The 21,100-nt window shown below is 49.4% G+C and overlaps 5 protein-coding genes across 5 annotated transcripts; 4 read left to right on the top strand and 1 right to left on the bottom strand.

Annotated features, from left to right (window-relative positions):
• Positions 1–3,300: 3,300 nt before the first annotated feature.
• On the top strand, positions 3,301–8,479 carry BGZ61DRAFT_553810 (uncharacterized protein; the record flags this gene model as incomplete). Its single annotated transcript, XM_046255557.1, has 3 exons — positions 3,301–4,265; positions 4,319–4,618; positions 4,672–8,479. The coding sequence occupies 3 exons, from the start codon at positions 3,301–3,303 to the stop codon at positions 8,477–8,479; spliced, it is 5,073 nt and encodes a 1,690-aa protein (XP_046110875.1).
• Positions 8,480–10,150: 1,671 nt separating this feature from the next.
• On the top strand, positions 10,151–11,629 carry BGZ61DRAFT_91303 (putative cyanide hydratase/nitrilase). The gene is made up of 5 exons (XM_046257213.1): positions 10,151–10,348; positions 10,402–10,411; positions 10,465–10,810; positions 10,860–11,273; positions 11,337–11,629. The coding sequence occupies exons 1-5, from the start codon at positions 10,201–10,203 to the stop codon at positions 11,490–11,492; spliced, it is 1,074 nt and encodes a 357-aa protein (XP_046110874.1). The 5' UTR covers positions 10,151–10,200; the 3' UTR covers positions 11,493–11,629.
• Positions 11,630–11,796: 167 nt separating this feature from the next.
• Positions 11,797–13,059, bottom strand: BGZ61DRAFT_441541 (uncharacterized protein). The gene has a single exon (XM_046244596.1). The coding sequence runs from the start codon at positions 13,019–13,021 to the stop codon at positions 11,882–11,884; it is 1,140 nt and encodes a 379-aa protein (XP_046110873.1). The 5' UTR covers positions 13,022–13,059; the 3' UTR covers positions 11,797–11,881.
• Positions 13,060–14,396: 1,337 nt separating this feature from the next.
• On the top strand, positions 14,397–15,197 carry BGZ61DRAFT_340541 (ribonuclease T2-like protein; the record flags this gene model as incomplete). Its single annotated transcript, XM_046239320.1, has 2 exons — positions 14,397–14,577; positions 14,629–15,197. 2 exons carry the CDS (start codon positions 14,397–14,399, stop codon positions 15,195–15,197), a joined length of 750 nt encoding a protein of 249 aa, XP_046110872.1.
• A 1,096-nt stretch (positions 15,198–16,293) lies between these two features.
• Positions 16,294–20,579, top strand: BGZ61DRAFT_380706 (CHAT domain-containing protein). The gene has a single exon (XM_046242627.1). The coding sequence runs from the start codon at positions 16,367–16,369 to the stop codon at positions 20,558–20,560; it is 4,194 nt and encodes a 1,397-aa protein (XP_046110871.1). The 5' UTR covers positions 16,294–16,366; the 3' UTR covers positions 20,561–20,579.
• Positions 20,580–21,100: the final 521 nt, after the last annotated feature.

Here is a 21,100-nt window from a genome sequence, read left to right as displayed (position 1 = left end):
TTTGAATGTGCGCACTAGCGTTGCAAATTGATCGAGTGGGTCGAACTGGGTGTGTATGAAAGATGAATAATCTTGGAGGAGTCTTAAGGAAACATTGATGAAAAGTGTGCGACGCCGTTCGCTTTATAGTTTACCAACGGTTGAAAAGCTCGCAAAAGACTGCCTCTGTTTGACCAATTGTTTCCATGAGATAATTGAATACTGCTCATCTATTCCAAATGTTCAGAAGATCAGACAATCTGTCTGCGACGTTCTGTCGTCAGCGACTGATGAGAGCGACCGCAGGGTGACCCAAAAGCGACCCAAAAATACCGATTCCACCTTTGTTTGCACACACAAGACTTGTTCGGGTTAAGCGAGGAGAACAAACCAATTCAAGGCCAGATGAGACATTCCCAAATAACCCCACATGGTGATTATGCTGGGTTCATAAATCACTTGTTCAACCTTTGGTGTCTCGTGAATACTGAGCAAGATACAATAGTAACTTTAAATTCATCACATGTCTTTGTTGTGGCTGTTCCCACGCACGGATATCTTTGTACTCATGAGCCACGGAGAAATGCCACAGACGCCGGTCGAATGGAACCATAAACAGTCCTCAAAGATCCATTCATTTCCATACGATCACATTCGCCAATCATCTCTAAACAGGAATATTTGAGAATATCAAACTTTTCTGTGCTTTCATTGTTCTACTTAAAATATTGTCCTTTGTCAACACACGAAAACACACTCGAAAGGACTATTGCTTCAATATGAACAAAGACAAATTTAAACCTGTTGATTGGATAAGTGAATAAGGCGGCCAGTGAAGAAAGGTTTCTATAGAATACACGATGATATCTTAGGCAGGTGGTCCGGCCTTTGAATCCGACAGGATACTTAGTAATGATTGAGGGCAATTTGGTTGGCAGGACTTATCCGCATTACATGCAGTACATGTGCTTTGGTTCAGCGAACTACTTAATCATGAGCCCTTAAGTCCATTGAGTCAAGGAAATCCGGCGCTAGAGCTTTCCCAGAATTGAGATTGCAAGCCAGAGAGCGTGGGAGAGTTTAAGGGCGTTGCGTTACCGTTACTACTTGAGATATGATGATCTCGAAAGCTTCCCGGGCAATCTATGACACCCACAAAGGTAGTATCAAGTTGGTTCTGGTAACAGATTAGTGGCAGAGTGTGTCCGCGTCGTAGCTTTTCTATGCCCCACTAACCAGAGCGGTACCGACTGGCGCTCCGGAGAAGCGGATTTCACATCCTTCAGCTCCAAGGGACGATGGTACCGCTTCCTGGGAGTAACTCAACCCGTACTAGAAGAGAAACAATAAAATCCGAAGAAGACCTCTGGCCCCATTCGTGTCGAGGACTTCTTGGTGCGCCTGGAATGGTAGGTATAGACCCACACAACCAATGAACCTACCTCTGTTTTACCAGCCACAAATGGGTCTCGATTTTCCACGGACCGTACAAATACGAGTTCAATTATGCATAGTCGATGTACTGCTCTAGTTTAACGCTACGCAAAACCCTATTCATGTTCCGAGTGTAATCGTAATCCAGTTTATGCATAATGTAGCTGTCCGTGGAGGATTTCAATACGAAGTGGGCATTAGAAGTTCGACTGAGAACGTCAGGATTCATACAAGAAGCATGCAAGCCTAGACGATTAAATTCGTCACAATTGAGGCTAGCAGAGAATCGGACATAATTACAAGCGGAAATTCAACCGTTCGCCATTACTCAAGACACCGTCGGCCGAGCGGCGGCATGATCAGCCCGTCTTGGCGCGATGATAGCGGCGGCACAACCGTACCAAGCTAAACCCGAAACCTTTGGATAGGGGCATGCGGCGGGAAATGCTCAATCCAGACCACCAGGATCAACCAGGCTGGGAAATGGGGTGAAGATGAGAAATTCCATGACCCTCACAGCAACCAGAGGCCTCCTGGTATGGGAGAACGGCTTGAAGCTGGAACGATCTGGCCGCAACCACAGGGATTGCGACTATAACGGCGATAGACTCAGTCGAGCCTATGGTCAAAGAGGATGACGACGACAACGTACTACGGCTACACTAGTCAATACGACAGTACCGCCTTGGCTTATCAGCGCGCCGAGCGTCGGCGCGTAGCAAATGATCGATTACCCGTCATCCGGACTACCAAGTTGACGGCCTGACTCATTTCCAGACCTCAGCCAAACAGGCAGCTTTCACCGTATTCGCGCGCTGATAAGGCAGAGCAGAGCCTCTTTGTTAAATCAAGAATACTACCCACAGCCTTGTCGTTAAATACAGTTTCGTACTTTGGAATCTTATTTACACCGCCCGCGACGATCACTTAGGGTCCCGTAACCTTGAATATAGATGGGACCCACGCAGCATCGAATGTGGGTTCTGGAACTTCAGATGGATTTCTGCGACGCTGTCGACCAACCAGCAGGCTCCCTTCGTAAACTCGGCTTTCCGGGTATGTGCACGGAACAAAAAGCCCACGATACGAGCAACAAAGGCTCAGTAACGTAACCACTGTAGTGGTCTCGAAACTGGTGACCCCCGTTCGGGTGCCATCTTAGAAATATTAATTCCCGCTATACTAACTACCCTGCTCACAAATATCGACAGTGCTTCACCCTGTCCCTGGTTTAAGACGGTAGAATTTGCACTTAGTGTATCTCGATGCTATCTCAAAACGGGGAAATTGTTGCAATTGGTTTAAAATAGTAGACTTGGCTCTAGAGCCTCTAGTAACCATCCTTTCAGCAATAAAATGTTCCAATAGTAAAGGGAAACATTTTGTCTACTCAATGGCTAGAGGAGTAGAAATTTTAATGGGGAGTAAAAAGTCTCCGATGGATCAAGCTGCCCGGCTGTTCCCTGCCGATCTCAGCCTTGATGACCTGAGTGCCGATACTTGGCGTCTAGGCGCAGGTAAGACGATCCACACGCGGTGCACCCGGAACCTTGGCATGGTCATAAATGCCAAGTCATGGATTATCGCCGATGGTCTAAATTTGAGACTTGGTAAGATACCTCTCCTTACACGGTGCTGGTTTTGAAGTGGCGGAGTTCGTATCCAGAGTGTTCAGGCTGGCCACGCTGCCCAGATTCTGAGGGACACCTCCTGGATTTAATCACACCCGAGCCTTTCCTACCGTAGCTTTCAAGTCCTACGAAGGTATATATATCCCGATGTCTTTCTCATTCACTTTCTTTTCAAAGCATTAAGGCTATCAATTCTATCGGAGACCTTCTAAGCACTTCTAATCGACATAACCGAACTGAGCCAGCATCAACCAAGATGGATGAAGCACTTCTCCTCCGAAATTTGCCGGCTCTCATACTCCAGCTCTATGATCTGGCTCCCTCGCAGATCCCAGAGAGTCCCCAATTTCGGATGCTTCAAACGGCCGAGTTGGATAAGGTCCAACTATTGACCTCAATTCCAGCAACCTCAGAGTCTTCATACCGGCCGTTACACTTACTCTATGTTCTCTTGACAGAAATTCCTGGGCCATGGCCGACGTTTGATCTCATCAAGTGTCATACACGACTTTTCAAAATCCTCCCCGAGGAAGCCAAGGCACGCCGCAATGTCGACTGGGGCTGGCTTGTTGATACCACCGACAAGCTTGTCAAGAAATCTTGCGCTCCATTTTCTCAGTTTATCGGCTGCGATGAGGGGCCCGCCCTTCGAGCAACAACCAGGGACTACATTACACATCGTGGGCTGCATCGCTTCGTGTCCAACTTTCGGCTACCAGTCATCCCTGGTCGGAAGAAGCCGGTTGTTGGGATTGCTCTGCCCAACGGTCCACTATTAGCAGCAACTTGTATTGCTGTTACCAGTTACTATATCGCAGCACCCATCAACCAAGCGACAGGTCCAGAGCAATTTCAAGCAGACATTCTTCAAGCCGGAGCCGATTTTATCCTGACTACGGATGATGACTACAAGAAACTTCAGCTAGGCTCTTGGACTACGGAGCGCAATATTCAGGTCTTCATCATACACTGGACTTCCGGCGACAACATCAGTATCCGGACTCTGACGGGAGGGCCTCTTCCAAATTTTGATACGACGTCAACGGAACCTAACCAGGGAGACGACATCGGAATGATCCTATTCACCAGTGGCACATCGGGCACGAAAAAGGTGGTTACACTGACAACGCACTCAATCATCGCGGGTATTGTTTTCGTCAAGGAGTCTTGGGGTCTGACCTCCAGCGATATCTGCCTTAATATGATGCCTCTGTATCATGTGTGAGTTAGACGACGAAAATTTCGTCCTTTCGAAGCTCTAACTCTGTGTGCAGTGGCGGCCTTGTTAGAAACATTTTTGCGCCTGTCTTCTCGGGCGGATCAACGGTATGCTGTGCGGCCTTTGACCCGAACACTTTTTGGGATGTTGTTCAGGATATTCAACCAACTTGGTACTATGCCTCGCCGTCGATGCATTCCCTGATCCTTAGTGAGGCAACCGGACGCCCCGAATCATTAAACAAGAGCCGTATTCGACTGGCCTGTAATGCTGCCGGTGGTCTCCTACCATCACTAGCTTGTCGTTTACGAGACACATTCAACTGTGTTGTCCTTCCCAGCTACGGAATGACAGAGTAAGTGCCCTTAGCTACTGTTACACACCATTCCAGAACTAATATTTGACTAGATGCATGCCAATCTCTACCCCGCCTTTGAACTATCAGCTAGATCGAGAAGGCACGTCTGGCATCAGCACTGGGCCAGAGCTTGCTATTCTGGATGTGTCAGAGGCTGCAACATCATCTGGAACAGTCGGACGAATCTGCGTGCGGGGTGAGCCTGTTTTTCCTGGTTACCTGAAGCCAGACGGTACCTATGATAGGTCGCCCTTCAACAAAGACGGGTGGTTCGACACTGGCGACCTTGGATATATGGATCCTGATGGGTATCTCTATGTCACCGGCCGCAGCAAGGAAGTCATCAATCGCGGAGGAGAATTGATCTCGCCCTTTGAGGTTGAGAATGCTATTATCTCCGCGTCTCTATCTGATTCCCCTATCAGTGGACGAATCAGTCAAGCGCTTGTCTTCTCGGTCTGTCACGATATCTTACAGGAGGTAGTGGCAGTGGTATTAGTCTCTGCACCTGACAAGCCACGCGTGGACCTTAAGACCCTGAATGACGCACTGAGGTCATCTTTGCAACAGGCGAAATGGCCTGTTTTGATTACTTACATGGATGACCTTCCGAAGAAAAACAACAAGGTCCTTCGAATTCGACTTGGTGAAAGACTGGGAATCCCCGATATTACGGACAAAACGCCATACCTTAGCCGACATGTGGAAGCGTCATGTCCACCATGCGACACGGATCTTTCTGTCCCTATCAAGTCCTCCCCTTGCTCAGTCGACTACGAATACCTGCGGTCCGAAATCGAGAAGATAGCCCCCAATACCGTCCAAGTTTATTGTCGACGAGATCCACAAGGCGGCGGTGTTGAAGCCTTCTTGGCCCCAACAATCATCTCTGAAAAGCCAGTACAGGCTAGCACGATCAAAGATCTTCAGCAGAAGCTGGGGCAGTCAATTGACAATTTCATGGTTCCTAGCCTGGGCCAGATTCACGCAATGACCTCCCCATTTCCACGGGACACATACGGTAACATCGATGAAGAGCGGCTCCAAGAAGAATTCGACAGGCTTCTCCAAGCGTCAGTGCAACAACTAGGGGTCTCCACCGAGGGATTAGTGACGAAGGTTTTTGCGGAAATCCTATCACGCCCACATGGAGATCTCCCCAACGACGTCGACTTCTTTACCCTTGGTGGCGATTCTCTACGTGCTGGGCGTCTAACGTCGGTTCTGCGTTCGCAATTCAACGTGAACATCCCAATCGGTCTGGTTTTCAACGACGGAACGGTTAAAGCCCTCGCATCTCACATTGACAAGATGACCGGGGCCGGCCCAATCGACAAAGGTGATGGCAGAGACAACATCGTTGGGTGCTCCGAGACATACAGCTCTACCAACCCAGTTCTTATGCTAGTGCAGTTGATCCCACTTGCGTTTATCTATCCGCTTCGCCGGGCGCTTCAATGGACCATCTTCATCACGTTACTCGCATATAGTGAATACCTACCCACCAACCACTCGATCCCAGGCAGGTTACTCAATCTGATAGCTTCTATCACATTGGCTGGTATCATTATCGAATTCATTGCGCCCATCTTTGGAATTCTCTGCAAGTGGCTTATCATCGGCCGGCACCGTGAGGGCCTCTACCCGATGTGGGCTTTCTACCATACCCGATGGTGGCTAGTGCAGAAAATTACGAGTATTTGCGGGCCAGGTGCTTTCGAAATCACCAATTCCACTCATTGTCTCTACTACCGTCTTATGGGAGCTAAGATTGGTAAAAATGTGAGAGTTGGCGGAGCGGCTCTCGGGGAGTGGGATCTCTTAGAGATTGGAGATAACACTGACCTAAGCGAATGCATCTGCCGGCCTTTTGCAGTTGAGGGCAATACTACGATGTATTTGGGACGGATTTCCATTGGAGACCATTGTTCAGTTGGCACAGCTTCTATCATTGCGCCAGGAACAACGCTACCACCCAATACCTGCATTGGTCTCAATTCATCCAGCTGGGAGATGGAAGATGCGGACGAAGCTTACCGATCATCGAGTTATATTGCGAAGCCACACTGGCTTCTAGTATGCTTATTCACCCTACCTCTGCGATTTTTTTCTGGGTTCCTGTCACTTGTGCCTTGGATGTGTGGCCTCCTCGGCATGGTAATACATGGGTCATCCGCCGGTCGATCTCCAATTCTGAATGTCATCGACTGGTTCACGCACCCACAGCGAATAGCATACCACTATCTTGCCCTCGTCTTGAAATGCTTCATTAGCCCATTTATCATACTCGGCTTTACAATTCTGATCAAGGCGACACTGGATATTGCATTCGGAAAGCTTGGGCCTGGCTCAGCTGGGCAAAGCACTGTTGCCACCTGGAGGGCGCATCTTATTAAAAGCCTCTGTCCCGTCGATCGGCTTCATGAAGTCACTGGTATGTTTGGGCAGCATTACGAGGCCACTTCAACCGCCCTTCGAATGCTAGGTGCCAAAATTGGACAACGTGTGTATTGGCCTGGGACTGGACCTGTCATCGGTGACTACCACTTGCTAAACATCGGAGATGATGTTGTTTTCGGCTCTCGCACTCATCTTGTTACCTCAGATATCATCGGCTCCGATACGATCACGATTGGGGACCGGGCTATGATTGCTGATCGTGTTTGCCTTCTGCCTGGCGTCAAGATCGGAGACCGCGTTACTATGGGATCTGGTGCTTTAACAAAGAGAGGCAAGCAGTATCCAGCGAATGGGACCTATGTTGGCTCAAAGGGCGGCGATTCCGTGTGCCTATCCACTGGACGCCAATTGCAGCAGCAGAAAGTCTCCTCAAGGCCGATAAGCATGAAGCACATGAGCAGTTGCGACACCCTGACGGGAAAGAGTAGGGAACCTGCCATGCCTACGCGTCTCCCCCACATCGACAGTCAAGCTACTCTCACTGGCGGAAGCGCCATTCCCGCGAAACACCGTCGTGCCACGACTAATACCAGTGACCACGACATGACAGAGGAGAGCTCTCATGCCGATGCCGATGCCTCTACTGAGAACTCTTCACCATTTGGACGAGCTTTCTACTTGAAGCAAGCTCCCTATTGGGTCTTAGGCCCGTTTACCATCTTTTGTTACTCATCTTTCCTTACTCTTTTTACCTCCTTTTACTGGAATATCGCAAGTATCTCGTCGATTCAATTCATTAACGTGGTCATCAAATTCCTCCCTTCCGGAACTGGCTTTGGGCATGATGTCTGGAGGCTCTTTGTACTTTCCTTTGCCGCCATTGCCGTCATCACTACTGCCCAAGCAATACTCGCACTCGCCATTGTGCTTGGTGCCAAGTGGGCTCTACTAGGCCGCCGGAAGCCCGGGAATTACGATTGGGACAAGTCGTCGTATTGCCAGCGTTGGCAAGTCTTTCTTACCATCGAGAAAATTCGCCGCAGGTGCTATCAGGGCAACGGTATTCTTGGCCTACTCACGGGAACAAATTGGATTGTGTTGTATTTCCGGGCAATGGGTAGTACTATTGGCAAAGATTGCGCTTTATTCGCAAATGGGACGCCGAGCTTGATGTTTACTGAGCCTGATCTGATAACCCTCGGAGATCGAGTTTCGATTGATGATGCGAGCGTCGTTGCGCACATCAACACCAGAGGGAAATTCGACTTGAATAGGCTAGAAATTGGCGATAGGTGTGTTCTCAGAACGGGAAGCAGGCTTCTAAGTGGCGCAACCATGCAGAAGGATAGCTGCTTGCTTGAGCACACTCTTATCATGGGGGGCGACGTGGTGGAAGAGAACTCAACTATGCAGGGCTGGCCGGCAGAACCATTCTCAAGAAAGACGGTGAATCTGTAAGGCTACTTGTAGATCTCTGGCGTGGAAAGAATATCTCCTAGGTTTATTTCATTCGATAGCGTACACAGATATTATGCACAATTTTTTGTTCTCACATTTCGGGAAAGACTTTGGGGATGGAGACCGAGCAGGGTTGAGTGAATCCAAAACCTCGGACAAGCCGGGCAGATTCCTGGATCCCCGGATCCCCGAATGTTGTGGATCCCAGATTTCCAAGGCGCCATATCCAACGTTGCCTAGTTGGTACAGGGTAACTTGAGCGCTATTTCATCGGCCATTGCAAGAACGAAGGACAGACTTAATGCGATGAGGATTTATGTGGTTAACTAGCTTCTGGTCTGCTGTAGCTGGATGCTGTCAAGATACGCTGGAAAAATATATGGTCATGAGCACCTAATGCTTCGCCAAATATTGATTGATGGGCGGGACCAAGACACAAAGGTTATCACATTCTGTAGGAGAGTTATTGGATTTCTTGGTATAACCGACTTAGTTCAGCTGCCGGGAGTCAGTTTAATTCACAAACAAATGCTAAACTAGCAGAGAGTGCCATGTGGCGAAGATAATGGATAGTCACTATCGGCTCTCCGCAAACCTTACTCTTTGGAGCGCCTGGACTCAAGCCCGTTTTCTTGGCATGTATAAAACTCCTAGTCCTTTTGCAAACAGATTGATCCCAGCACACCAAGTTGCCGTATTCAGGCTACGTTTATGATTTATGTCCCAAAATCGCTTTCTATCCTTGGTGTTTACTCTCCTGCAAAGTGCCAACGGCTTAAGAATACAGCTAAGCACGCTCCGGCAGCAAAATGAACAGCCAGGAGACATGGAATTTGCATGCCGCGATTGCAGCTCGGATTTTAACGCTTCATTAGACTGATAGTCTCTTCGCCGCTAGACAATATTGCAGATCTAAGACTCATGTGCCAATATTGGTCTCCCATTGAGCCTCTAAAACGTAGAAAGAGATGTTGAGAGGAGATTCCACGACATGCTCCAAATTTTGGCTGCCCCCTAGCGCAGCCTGTCCAAGAAACTTCAGGTTTCGTTGGGAAGTTTGCGGTTATGGAAAATGTCGTCCAACAAATGGATGAGCAAGTATTGTGAAACAAGCTACTGATGTAGATCCCGATTACTGAAAACTGGAGCCACAACAAGAATGTGGGTTTAGAAATCGGTGATTTATCGGAGTCCGGAATTGTAGTCTTCGCTGCCTTCTCCCGTCAGCTCCGGGAATATCCCGTGCCAGCACGACATAAAGTCATACGACTGAGTGGTTTTCGTTTGACGTCAATGCCGAGATCAAGCGAAGGCTTCGTATAGGAGGAGCCCCGGATTGCGGCGAATGCGGTGTCGGTGGCTGCGGCTGCGGCGAGTGCGGCATCCGCAACGGAACGCACCGACATGCGGTGCGGCATGCACCTAAACACGTAGGAAACTTGATCTATCATGGGATTTACATGGATAGATGCAGAAGGATTACTACACAAATACGTAACTGAATGATATTTCATTTACTCTTGCATGAAGTGCCGAGGCAGTGGCGGCATTTGCGGTGACAGTGTCATCTTGACAAGTCAATCGAGGTATCCACTCAAAGCTAACCAAGACATCATAATTAGATATAAAACAAGTCAATTGCCCTTTCAATTAGAGAATCACCAACAAATCATTCTATCATCTACATTCCAATTACAACTCCAATTCAAACTCCATTCAAAATGGTTGCCACGATCCGCCAGTACAAAGCTGCCTGCGTCCAGTCTGAGCCAGGATGGTTCAATCTCGAGAAGTCGGTCAAGAAGACGATCGCTCTCATCGAAGAGGCTGGCGAAAAGGATTGCAAGCTGATTGCTTTCCCTGAACTCTGTAAGTTTTGCAATCTCATCTGATGTATTCCGGCATTTTTAACAAGAGTTTAGGGATCCCGGGGTATGAAGCGCCGATGACACCTTCTTATGGAAGATCCTAACTAGGCTCTACAGATATCCCTACTGGCAATGGCGCGTCAACTACCAAGACTCCCTGCCCTTGCTCAAGGAGTACCACCAGAACAGTCTTCGACCCGACTCGGACGAAATGAGACGTATTCGTGCTGCAGCCAAGGCAGCCAAGATTTTCGTCTCCATCGGCTATTCGGAGATTGACGGACATACTCTTTACACGACCCAGGTTATCATTGACCCCCGAGGCGAGGTCATCAACCACCGTCGCAAGATCAAGCCTACCCACGTTGAGAAGCTTGTCTTTGGTGAGGGTACTGGTGACACCCTTGACAGCGTTGTTGAGACTGAGATTGGTGCCCTCGGCCACCTCAACTGCTGGGAGAACGTAAGCAAACCGTCTCCGAATATCAGTCTAGCGTAACTAACCAGGACAGATGAACCCCTTCCTCAAGGCCCATGCTTGCACCCAGCATGAGGAAATTCACGTCGCCGCTTGGCCTGTGTACCCCCCTGCATCCAGTCTCAAGTACCCGGACCCCTACACCAACATCTCCGAGGTTCAGTCGGACCTGGTCACGCCCGCCTATGCCTACGAGACTGGCACGTGGACTCTTGCGCCCACCCAGGTTGTCACTCGCGAAGGCGCACGCCTGAACCTGCCCAAGCGCCTCCAGGACGATGAGGCTGCTGTCGACGCCGAGGCCGCCGTCATCGGCAATGGCTTCGCTCGCATCTACCGTCCCGATGGCTTCCGTGCCGTCGAGGACCCTGCCAAGACGTTCGATGGCATCTTCATCGTCGACGTTGACCTTGATGAGAACCTCCTTACCAAGCGCCTCGCTGATTTTGTATGTTTCTCCCACCTTTAGCGTCTGAGGATGTGCTTGTACTGACAGATATTATGGAAACAGGGCGGTCACTACATGCGCCCTGATCTCATTCGCTTGCTGGTGGACAAGACCCCGAAGCATTATGTGGTGGATGCCAACTCTACTGACCCCAAGACCTTCACCAGTACCATGGAGCGACTCGGCCTTACCAAGCCTCTCCCGGCCGCGGATGAATAAGTCTGCAACTAAAATTGCCATACGGGCAGCGACTGGGAGCTTAATGTATCTCGATAGCTATCTCAGAGCTGGAAGAGACTTTAGTCTCCGATGATCCTCGCACCTCTGTTCAATTCAATCATCAATCTTCAGACTCAATTTGGTGTATCAAGTGGACTTGCGTGACTGCCATACGCATCAAATATGCTCGCTTAATCACTTACTTTGCCGAGTACAAATCTTAGATGCTTATAATTGCTTTCTCTTCGTATCCACTCCTTCATGAAGTCATCCATCAAATCCGTAGGAGCAAAGTCAGTCCACTGTCTGGAAATCTTCGTTCTGTAAATTAGACCAAATATGCTATATATGACAGCCGTTGCGTTGCACTGGAGCCGTCCTCTCGTGAACTATCTACGCCCAGCTAATGCCTCTGCCCATAGTGTACCCTTCGCGGCTCGAGCCTTCAGCCAACTCTGGCAGGAAGCAATAGGATTGGGCTCACCATATGAAGTCATGTGTGATTCTTCCTCTGGAACCTTCAGAACACGTATGTCCACACAATGGTTCGGATCAAGCGCTTCTGGGGTATACGCAGAATCCGAAAAGTCCACTGATGAATAAAAGTCTTCGAGGAAGACCAGTGAGATTTCCCTTGGATCCCTCTGCGGATCCAAGTCCAATCTCGCTCGCTTTCGGGTGCCAAGCACTGCGTTTACCCATTCGTGCTTTACCGTGAACCCATCAATACCATGCATGTCAGCCCTAGCGAAGATACCAAGTTCCAAGTGAGGAAGCCTGGCCATGTCTACCCAGATATCACCTCCCATATCCATGTTCGGGTTGTAAAGGGCAAGTCGTCGCAGTTTCGGCCAACACTCTGCCCAAACCTCAGGTTCGTCTTGTTCGTCATCTGTGGCAAGAAAAAGTTCATCGCGAATGCTGACGAAGTCTTCTAGGTTTACGAGAGCTTCGAACGCATCTCTCAGGATCGGCCGGACTCCCCCTTTGTCATAATATGGGTAGAGTGTCCGTAGTGGCATATCAATGACGAGAGATCGCAGTATCGGGGCTAGCGCAAAAAGAATATCTCGAACGACGATAGCAGTTGGAACATCTTCAAGAGGCGAAACGGACAGGTATGTGTGGGTTGGCAGGCTAGCCGAGCTAGTCGAAGACGACCTCGGTGATGTCTCCTGATCGGGTTCGATAGCATCAATTGGAAGCGGCCGGGCACGACCTCGTTCGGATTCAGAACGGAATGGCCGAAGAAAGAGCCTCGCCGGGAGATGGGTTGAAAAGATCTTTTCAAGGGGTGCCGATTTTAAGGACGCCGCAAAACTCGCGGCTCTGGTCTTCGAGTTGATGTAGAGGCAGAATTGCCAAAGCAGTTTGGAGGCGGGTGGATTCGTTGCTCGGCAAACTCTTGTAAAGGCGACGAGCGATTTGGTGACTGGATGATACGGTGGATAGATCTCGTCCGAGTTTCTGGAGACTAGGGACTCAACCACCATGAGAAGGATCTCGGTGGGGAACCTTTGCGTTGGCATCTTGATCGTGGGTGCTAACCAGGGTGGATTGTCATTTCTAGAGTAAAACTGCATGGCAGGAAAGCGGGGGATTTAAGATAAGACGAATGCTTTAATTGGTGGGTCAATGCTTCTCCGACAAGCGAGCTGCTGTTCTGAGATGTGGCTTTGATTGTGGCTGAAGTGTTACACTGATTATCTCCCTCATCCTACAGCAATGCCAGCACTCATTTCTATGATCGGCAGACTCCGGGGTTTCGTCCCATAGGTATGCTTGAGATGTATACAAACATTCGTTTGTTGTAGTTGTTGTTGTTAATGTTATTTGCAGTGATATAGACGTCAAACGTCATGCACACTAAAACATGATTCAAACAACAGCACCCATAATCTACTTGGATCCGCTTCCTTCTCGTCCCCCATGGTGCATGACGGAGGCTGCCGTTCTCCGACATGGCTAACGAGTTGCGAGGGTATCAGGTCTTGGATTTATCGAAGACATACGATCCGCGTACTTGCTAGCAAGAGTAAAGCCTAATGAGCCAACGGAGACACCAAACCCAGAAGAGCAGTCCACATGATAGCGAGTGCATCGTAAATTTCGGAGAGAACCCTATCGCAGCACCGTAAGAAAAACAAGTTTGTCTATATGTCTGTCATGATCAACCCTCGCTACTGGGAGACGCGATAGACGGCCGTGACCCCTGAACGGAAGGTGGCCGGCACTCGGCATTACCCTGGACAGCGAAAGTCATGCACTATCCCAGGCCTTTTGTGTTGTACAATTTAGCGAAGACGGAAGCTCGGTGAAGCAATGGGCTCTGATTGGCCCACTTGGTACCGGAATGCCTTCAGGGCGGATCCCTGAGCGTGCCAATCACTCACCCATCCGAAGCCGGTTGGCGATCTTCTGGATGCGGATTGGACGATCGTCTCGAATAAAGACCGCTTCTCGCACGGAAGTCGCCTCGATCTGGCATCCTCCAGGCGCGCCATCAGCAGCTTGAAACTTTACGTCTGATTCTCTGGTTCAAAAGGTCCAGGGCGTGTCGATCAGCCTACGCCAGTGCTCGCATTCCCTCTCTCATTGGCTGCGTGCCCTTGACCACCTCATTTAGCAATGTCGCACACGTGGGCCTCGGGAAACATCTTGATGGTTGTTATCGCACCGCGTTAATCGACACTCCATCTAAAATCACCTTCTTTTTTTGTCAGACTACTCGGCTTCGATGTGCCATTGCCCCTGTTTCAGTAGATGTTAGCTTATTGAATTGAGTATATAAGTCATGCCTCGCCCAGCAAGGAAATATTCAATCCACTCTGTACATTTCAACAACATATTACGTTACCAAAAAAAATATCATCAAAATATCCCATGATGGCTCGTCTTCACTTCATGGTTCCCATTGTGGTCGCCATCTCAAGCGTCGTCACTGCTACAACTGTTTCGTGCCCTAGCAACCTGACTCTGTCTTGTCATAACACGACTGCGGTGGCCAACACATGCTGCTTTATTCCTGCTGGACAAATTCTCCAGACTCAATTCTGGGACTCTAGCCCTTCTGCTGGGCCATCTGGTAAGTCTCAATCTCATTCATCTGCAGTTGTCCATACTTTAACAACCTCAGATTCCTGGACAATCCATGGTCTGTGGCCCGATTATTGCGACGGAACCTACCCCCAGTTCTGTGACTCTAGCCGAGAATACACCGACATCAGGGGACTTGTGACCAAGTTCGCTTCTGCAGCTACCTTGTCCTACATTGATACGTATTGGGTCAGCAATAGTGGCACTGATGAGTCACTCTGGGAGCACGAGTTTAGCAAGCACGGCACCTGCATTAGCACGCTTAACCCTAGTTGCTATGTTGGCTATCAAACTGGCCAGGAAGCGGCGGATTACGTGACCAAGCTTGTATCGCTGTTCAAGACGCTACCGACTTACGATTGGCTCGAGGAAGCAGGCATCACACCCTCCACCTCCAAGACGTATACATTGAGCGCGATCCAGGATGCTTTGGAGACACAACACGGTGCTGGGGTCACTCTCGGCTGTTCCGGAAAGGTCCTGAATGAGGTGTGGTACCACTTTAATGTTCGGGGCTCTCTCCAGCAGGGTACCTTTGTTGCTGCGAACCCTGATGGGAGCAAGAGCACATGTCCTAGCACGGGCATCAAGTATACTCCTAAGAGCTAAATCCGAAGGACTTAGGCGTCAATTGTGTGACAGAAATAGTCTATAAATTACTCTACATAGTGTGTGTGAGAGATGAAATAGAGAAACTGGAAATCCAACAAGACACGCCCAAGCTGAATTGGCAGTGACCGTTGCAATAATTAATGTGTAAAAGCAGAGAAGGCGGAGACTGAAGATGGCAGAGTTGAACAACATAGTCAAAATGCCATAGATACTACTCTCGGTATCGTCTAATTAAACGGTTCGTGCATGAATGTCGCAAAAATAGGCCAACACTAGTATAAATTGAGCATGCTAGTAACGGTGCCTGCTGGTAAAAGTAGGCAGTCTATTTCTCTGTCCCGAAGACCTACTCTACGAGTTTGTGAGGCTGACCAATTGGATTTCGCCCATAGTCTAATCGTAAGAAGGAACTCCGTGGTAAAGGAAGCCCGATGTGGCCTTCTTCCTACCCAAAAAGAAAGTCTCTGGCACAACATTTGTGAAATGGCCACGTCGAAGTTAACGGGCGTATAGGGATGAAGGTGACGCCGATAGGGATTCTTAATAAATGTTGGTCTCAAGTACTGTTCTTGTGACTGCATGTCCGAGAAATACACTACCTCGGGTAGGGGTTTCAGTTCCACCTTCAGCACCACCGACGTCAAGGAGCAACTGGAAGCTACTCAGGACTAGGAATGCTGCAGTATAAGATGGTTTCTTAGTCGAATGCAACAGTTGGACACATAGGCACGAGAATCGGACGAAACTTGTTGCTGTCGAGGTAAGTGATTTAACAATAACGTGGGGGAGCTAGACAGGCGCTTCCCGATGTTCGCCGATCACTTGCTGACGCAGCCTTGGATTGCATGCCAAGTGATGCATTTCACGCAGCCTCATTCGAGCACGTGGCATACGTGGCATTCTATCGCCCACTTAACCCTTCGTAGAGCGGGGAAAACTAAAAGACGAAAAACCCCTCATGCATCTGTCCTCCATGCTCATGTAGCGCAAACCAACTGAATCTAAACGACCTTAGATCCCATCTTAACCCTTGTGAGTAGGAAGGAGGTCATCCCTACCAGGCTCCCAGATCTGATTTTGCCTTCATCCTGTGCTAAAAGTTTGCGAGGAAAGAAGCCTAATTAACAAAGTGCTGCAGGTACACTGCTAACACTCAATCAGCAATCATGGCCAACGTCGAAAGAACTCAATCGCCCCAGGGAACTTTAGATGCAACTGCATTGGAGGATCCTGACCAGGCAACCAGATTAGGGCAGCATGGATGCGAATTATTTTCTAAATTCCACGAGAATCGAGACGTGAAAGACCTAGACAATGCAATTCGAGTTACTCGTGAAGCTATTGACACGAAGTCACCTAGCCAGCATAACCAGGCGATGTTTCTATACAACATTTCTGTATTCCTTCGAGATCGATATGAGACAACCAAAGAAATTGCAAATATCGAAGAGGCAATTCAATTTGGACGAGAGGCCGTCAAGTCAGTCCCACACGGCGATCTCAATCGACCTACTTTCTTATTCAACCTTGGCTCTCAACTTCTCCTCAGGCACTCAGTGACAGAAGCACTTGGCGACCTGGAAGAGGGGATCCAGTTTGGGAAAGAAGCGGTGTGTGCCACCGCAGTGGATCACCCAGATCGAGGAGCACATTTGACTGGACTTTGGAATCTTGTTCGGGCTAGATACCTGACCACAAGATCGATGAGCGACCTCCAGGACACCATCCGAATAGGGAAGGAAGCCATTGACGCAACTCCAAAAGAGCACGCCAACCGAGCCATGCTGCTGAGAAGTTTTACACCGATCGTCACTGAAAGGTACCACAAGACCAGAGACCTGAGCGACCTAGCGGAGCTCATTTCGGTAATGCAAGAGGGGGTGGAAGCAACTCCAGATGGGGAACAGTACAAGGCAGGTCTCTTGACAAACCTCGGCCATTATCTTCGGCATAGACATTTGCAAACCAAAGCGCCATGCGACCTTGATCAAGCTATTCTGGTTGCCCGACAGGCTATCAACTCAACCCCCCCGGATGATGTAAATCGAGCAAATGTGTTTCAAAATTTCTGTGATGGACTCTGGACTCGATACTCGATCACGGGAAATATGAGAGATCTCGACGAGACCATCCAAGCTACACAGGAAGCTATAGATACTACCTCAAGCAATCAACCGGGCCATGCAAGATTGCTCAGCATGCTTCATACCCAACTACACCATAGGTTCGGCAGAACAGGAAGACTGGACGACATTGACGAGAGCATTCGAATCGCGAGAAAAAAGATCAACGCGACTGAACAAGACGACCCGGAAAGATGCTTCCTGGTCACGGACCTCGGAAATCAACTCGGCGAGAGGTTCCGTAGAACAGGAGCAATTGCCGACCTTGAAGAAGCTGTTCAGTTTGGAAGGGAAGCAGTAGATGCGACTCCGGAGAGCCACCCAAAGAGGTCGCGGGTCTTGAATAATCTCGCAGTTCATCTCAGCGAGAGATATTCGAGAACAGAATCAGTGGCTGACCTCGAAGAGGCCATTCGAGTAGGGCGTGAGGCTATTACGAAAGCTATCAACGACTTCCCTGAACGAGCACAACTGCTGAGCAACCTTGGATCTCGGCTTGTAAGTCGGTTTAAGAAGAACGGAGTGATGGCAGACGTGGATGAGGCTATCGAAGTTACAAGAGAAGGTCTCAATGTGATTCCGCCAGGAGATTCAGCTCAATTTGATTTCATGATCAATCTCGGGGCCCGCCTAAGCATGAGATTCCAGAGACTAGGGAGTATGATTGACCTTGAGGAGGCCATTCATTTAACCCAGCAAGCTGTCGACAAGACTCCGCCAGCCCACCCATACCGAGCACTACGACTACAATCCATGGGAGATTTATTCTGCTTAAGATACCAGAGATCCGTGATGACGGCTGACTTGGACAAGGCTATTGCAGCTTCGCAGCAAGCTATCACCGGAACGCCATCAGACCACCCCGAGCGGGCGAGGCGCCTGAATAGTCTTGGAAATACACTGAGAATCAGATATTTGAGAACCGGAGCATTGTCTGACCTCGAGGAAGCCATTCGAGTCACAAGGGAGGCCGCAAACTCAGTTCCTAGTGATCATCCAGACCGACCTGGTTTATATAATAACCTGGGCAATTACCTTCGCGACAAGTTTGAAAGAACGGATAAAATAGGTGATATTGAAGAGGCCATTGTGTTTGGAAGGAAAGCGGTTTCTACCATCTCGCCTGGCCACGAAGATCAGCGTATCTTCTGGAGTAATCTCGGGACTCTTCTTCGTACGAGATACCAGAAGACCGGACACTTGGTTGATCTTGACGAGAGTATCGAGGTTGGGCGGGAAGCGGTTAAAGCTACCCCGAAAGACCATTCAGAGAGGATGCGACCATTGGTCAACCTTTCGGCTCATCTCCTGAACCGATTCTCCAGAACAGGGACAATGGGCGACTTGGAAGAGGCGAGCCAAGTTGCGAAGCAGGGCATCGACGCAACTCCACAGGGCCATTCAGAGAGAGCAGAGGTTTTGATCAACCTTGGAGATTGTCTTGCTGTGAAGTATAGGACAACAAAGTCAATTGAGGATCTAGCTTGGACCGTTTCTCACTATCAAGAAGCCATGCAAAACGACTCATCACCAACAACCTCGCGTATTGGGGCAGGGATCAAGGCCCTCGCATACGTTGGGTCCATAGCGAATTGGCAGCGTGCCTACGAGATATCAGAGGTTGTTGTAGGACTGGTTCCTAAACTGACAATACGATCACTCAACAACATGGATAAGCAACACCTCCTTGGCCAGATAGCCGGTCTTGCTTCCGACGCTGCGGCCACGGCTTTCCATGCCGGGAAAGGCCCACTTTCTGCACTTGGCTTTCTTGAGCTGGGACGTGGTGTTATTGCTACGTCCCTAGAGGAGATTCGAACAGATGACCGAGGTTTGCTGGATCAACATCCCATACTCGCAGAGAAATTTGCGCGTCTGCGAGAAGAGTTGGAAATCACCGTCCAAGGCGCTACCGCCGGCAATGACCGCGAGACGTTGTGGCAGACACAATCACAGCGTCGCTACGAGAAAGGACAGGAGCTGGACCAGCTAATTGCTGATATTCGCGAGATGCCTGGATTCGAAGACTTTTTGCGTCCGCCAAGCGAAGATGCTATGCGCGATGCTGCAAGATGTGGTCCTATTGCCATTATCAACGTCAGCAGGTTCCGCTGCGATGCGATACTTGTCGACCAGGACCAAATTCGGTCAGTCCATTTGTCACAACTCACCAGTGATGAGATCGAGCAGAGGGCACTTGGGGGCAATCTAGGGAGTCTAGAGAGTCTCGAATGGCTCTGGGATGTCATTGCTAGGCCAATTCTAGACACCCTGGGCTTCGCTGGCCCTCCCTCTTGCAACGATTGGCCTCACATATGGTGGATCCCGACGGGGCCTTTGAGTAGATTCCCACTTCATGCAGCTGGACATCACCTGAACACTTCACACACGGTGCTTGACAGGGTTATGTCGTCGTACAGTTCGTCTGTGAAGACTCTCATCCATGGGCGAAGGCGTCCTATGACTCCTGTCATTCCGGCATATTCACCAGGGTCACAACTCCCGGCCGAAGCGGTCCTTGTTGCTATGGAGCATACACCTCAAAGCTCGTGGCTACCATTTGCGACAAAGGAGGTAGAGATACTGCGGCAGATGTGTCACTCAATGAAGCTTAATCCTGTTGAGCCGAGGCGACAAAAGCAAGACATCCTAGCACATTTGACAAAATGCAAGATCTTCCACTTCGCAGGCCACGGGCATACAGACACCAATGATCCGTCGAAGAGCTACCTACTTTTAGAAGATGGTCGCGAAAATGCCCTAACCGTTGCCGATCTGTTGGGGATAAACCTGCGCAAGCATTCTCCCTATCTTGCCTACCTCTCAGCGTGCGGGACCGGGCGAATCGACAATACCAAGTTTGTCGATGAGAGCATTCACCTCATTAGCGGGTGCCAACTAGCAGGGTTCCGGCACGTCGTTGGTACTTTGTGGGAGGTCAGTGATGAACTTTGCGTAGATATGGCTAGGATAACATACGAGGGGTTGAGACACGGAGGCATGACGGATGAATCGGTATGTCTAGGGCTCCACAAAGCTTCTCGGCAACTCCGAGATCAGTGGCTGGCCACTCGAGCAACAATCAGGGATGGAAATCGACTGTTGGAAAGAAAGGTTGAACAGGACATAGGTTCACAGAACGTAGCGGAGAGGGATACGAGAGATGTGATTCTCGACGATGACAAAGAAGAGGTGGGATGGGCACATTGGGTTCCATATGTTCATTTTGGCGTTTGAACGGTATTCTTGAATCAACGACCGTCATTTCCCCCGTCTGTTAGCTCTGCGCACCATCTTCTTCCTTGACTGAGAAAGTGGCGCATGGATTTATGATGGTGATTTACACAAAAATGTCGGCCCAACAAGCGCAAGCATCTGTCACTTACACACTGCAGCTTAAGTGAATCAGCCTAAGTTCCCGTTGCTCCCAGCCTGTTGTCGGGCACAGACGCATCAGCCTTCGACACTATAGACGTGATTAAGGATGGACATCGAATGTCCTCGACAAAGGCATCTGTGTTAAAATGTCAAGGAGCCCCAGAGCTTGTTCATCAACATCGGTCCCCATGTTAGCGTTTCCCATTGTCCTTGGGCGATTGCTGGTGTGACTCTAGCACGGCCCCAATACCGTCATGGGCCAAGCCCCTGCTCAGCCGATTGAAGGCTGGATTTAGACTGGCAACAAAGGAATGTTCTTTCTGAAACTGTTTCTGGGAACATATGTGAACAGTCTTGTGCCATTGACTGGCTCAGCTCGAGCCTGGTAAAGGCCAATGG

The sequence above is a fragment of the Ilyonectria robusta genome (genome assembly GCF_021365365.1).
Source record: "Ilyonectria robusta strain PMI_751 chromosome Unknown BGZ61scaffold_2, whole genome shotgun sequence".
Taxonomy (NCBI): Eukaryota; Fungi; Ascomycota; class Sordariomycetes; order Hypocreales; family Nectriaceae; genus Ilyonectria; species Ilyonectria robusta.
This window is presented reverse-complemented; position numbering and strand designations above follow the sequence as displayed.

Coding starts and splice junctions, on each gene's coding strand:
- BGZ61DRAFT_441541 (XM_046244596.1), bottom strand. CDS start 13,021: ATGCCAACGCAAAGGTTCCCCACCGAGATCCTTCTCATGGTGGTTGAG.
- BGZ61DRAFT_380706 (XM_046242627.1), top strand. CDS start 16,367: ATGGCCAACGTCGAAAGAACTCAATCGCCCCAGGGAACTTTAGATGCA.
- BGZ61DRAFT_91303 (XM_046257213.1), top strand. CDS start 10,201: ATGGTTGCCACGATCCGCCAGTACAAAGCTGCCTGCGTCCAGTCTGAG. Junction 10,811..10,859: donor ACCTCAACTGCTGGGAGAAC/GTAAGCAAACCG, acceptor TAACCAGGACAG/ATGAACCCCTTCCTCAAGGC. Junction 11,274..11,336: donor CCAAGCGCCTCGCTGATTTT/GTATGTTTCTCC, acceptor TTATGGAAACAG/GGCGGTCACTACATGCGCCC.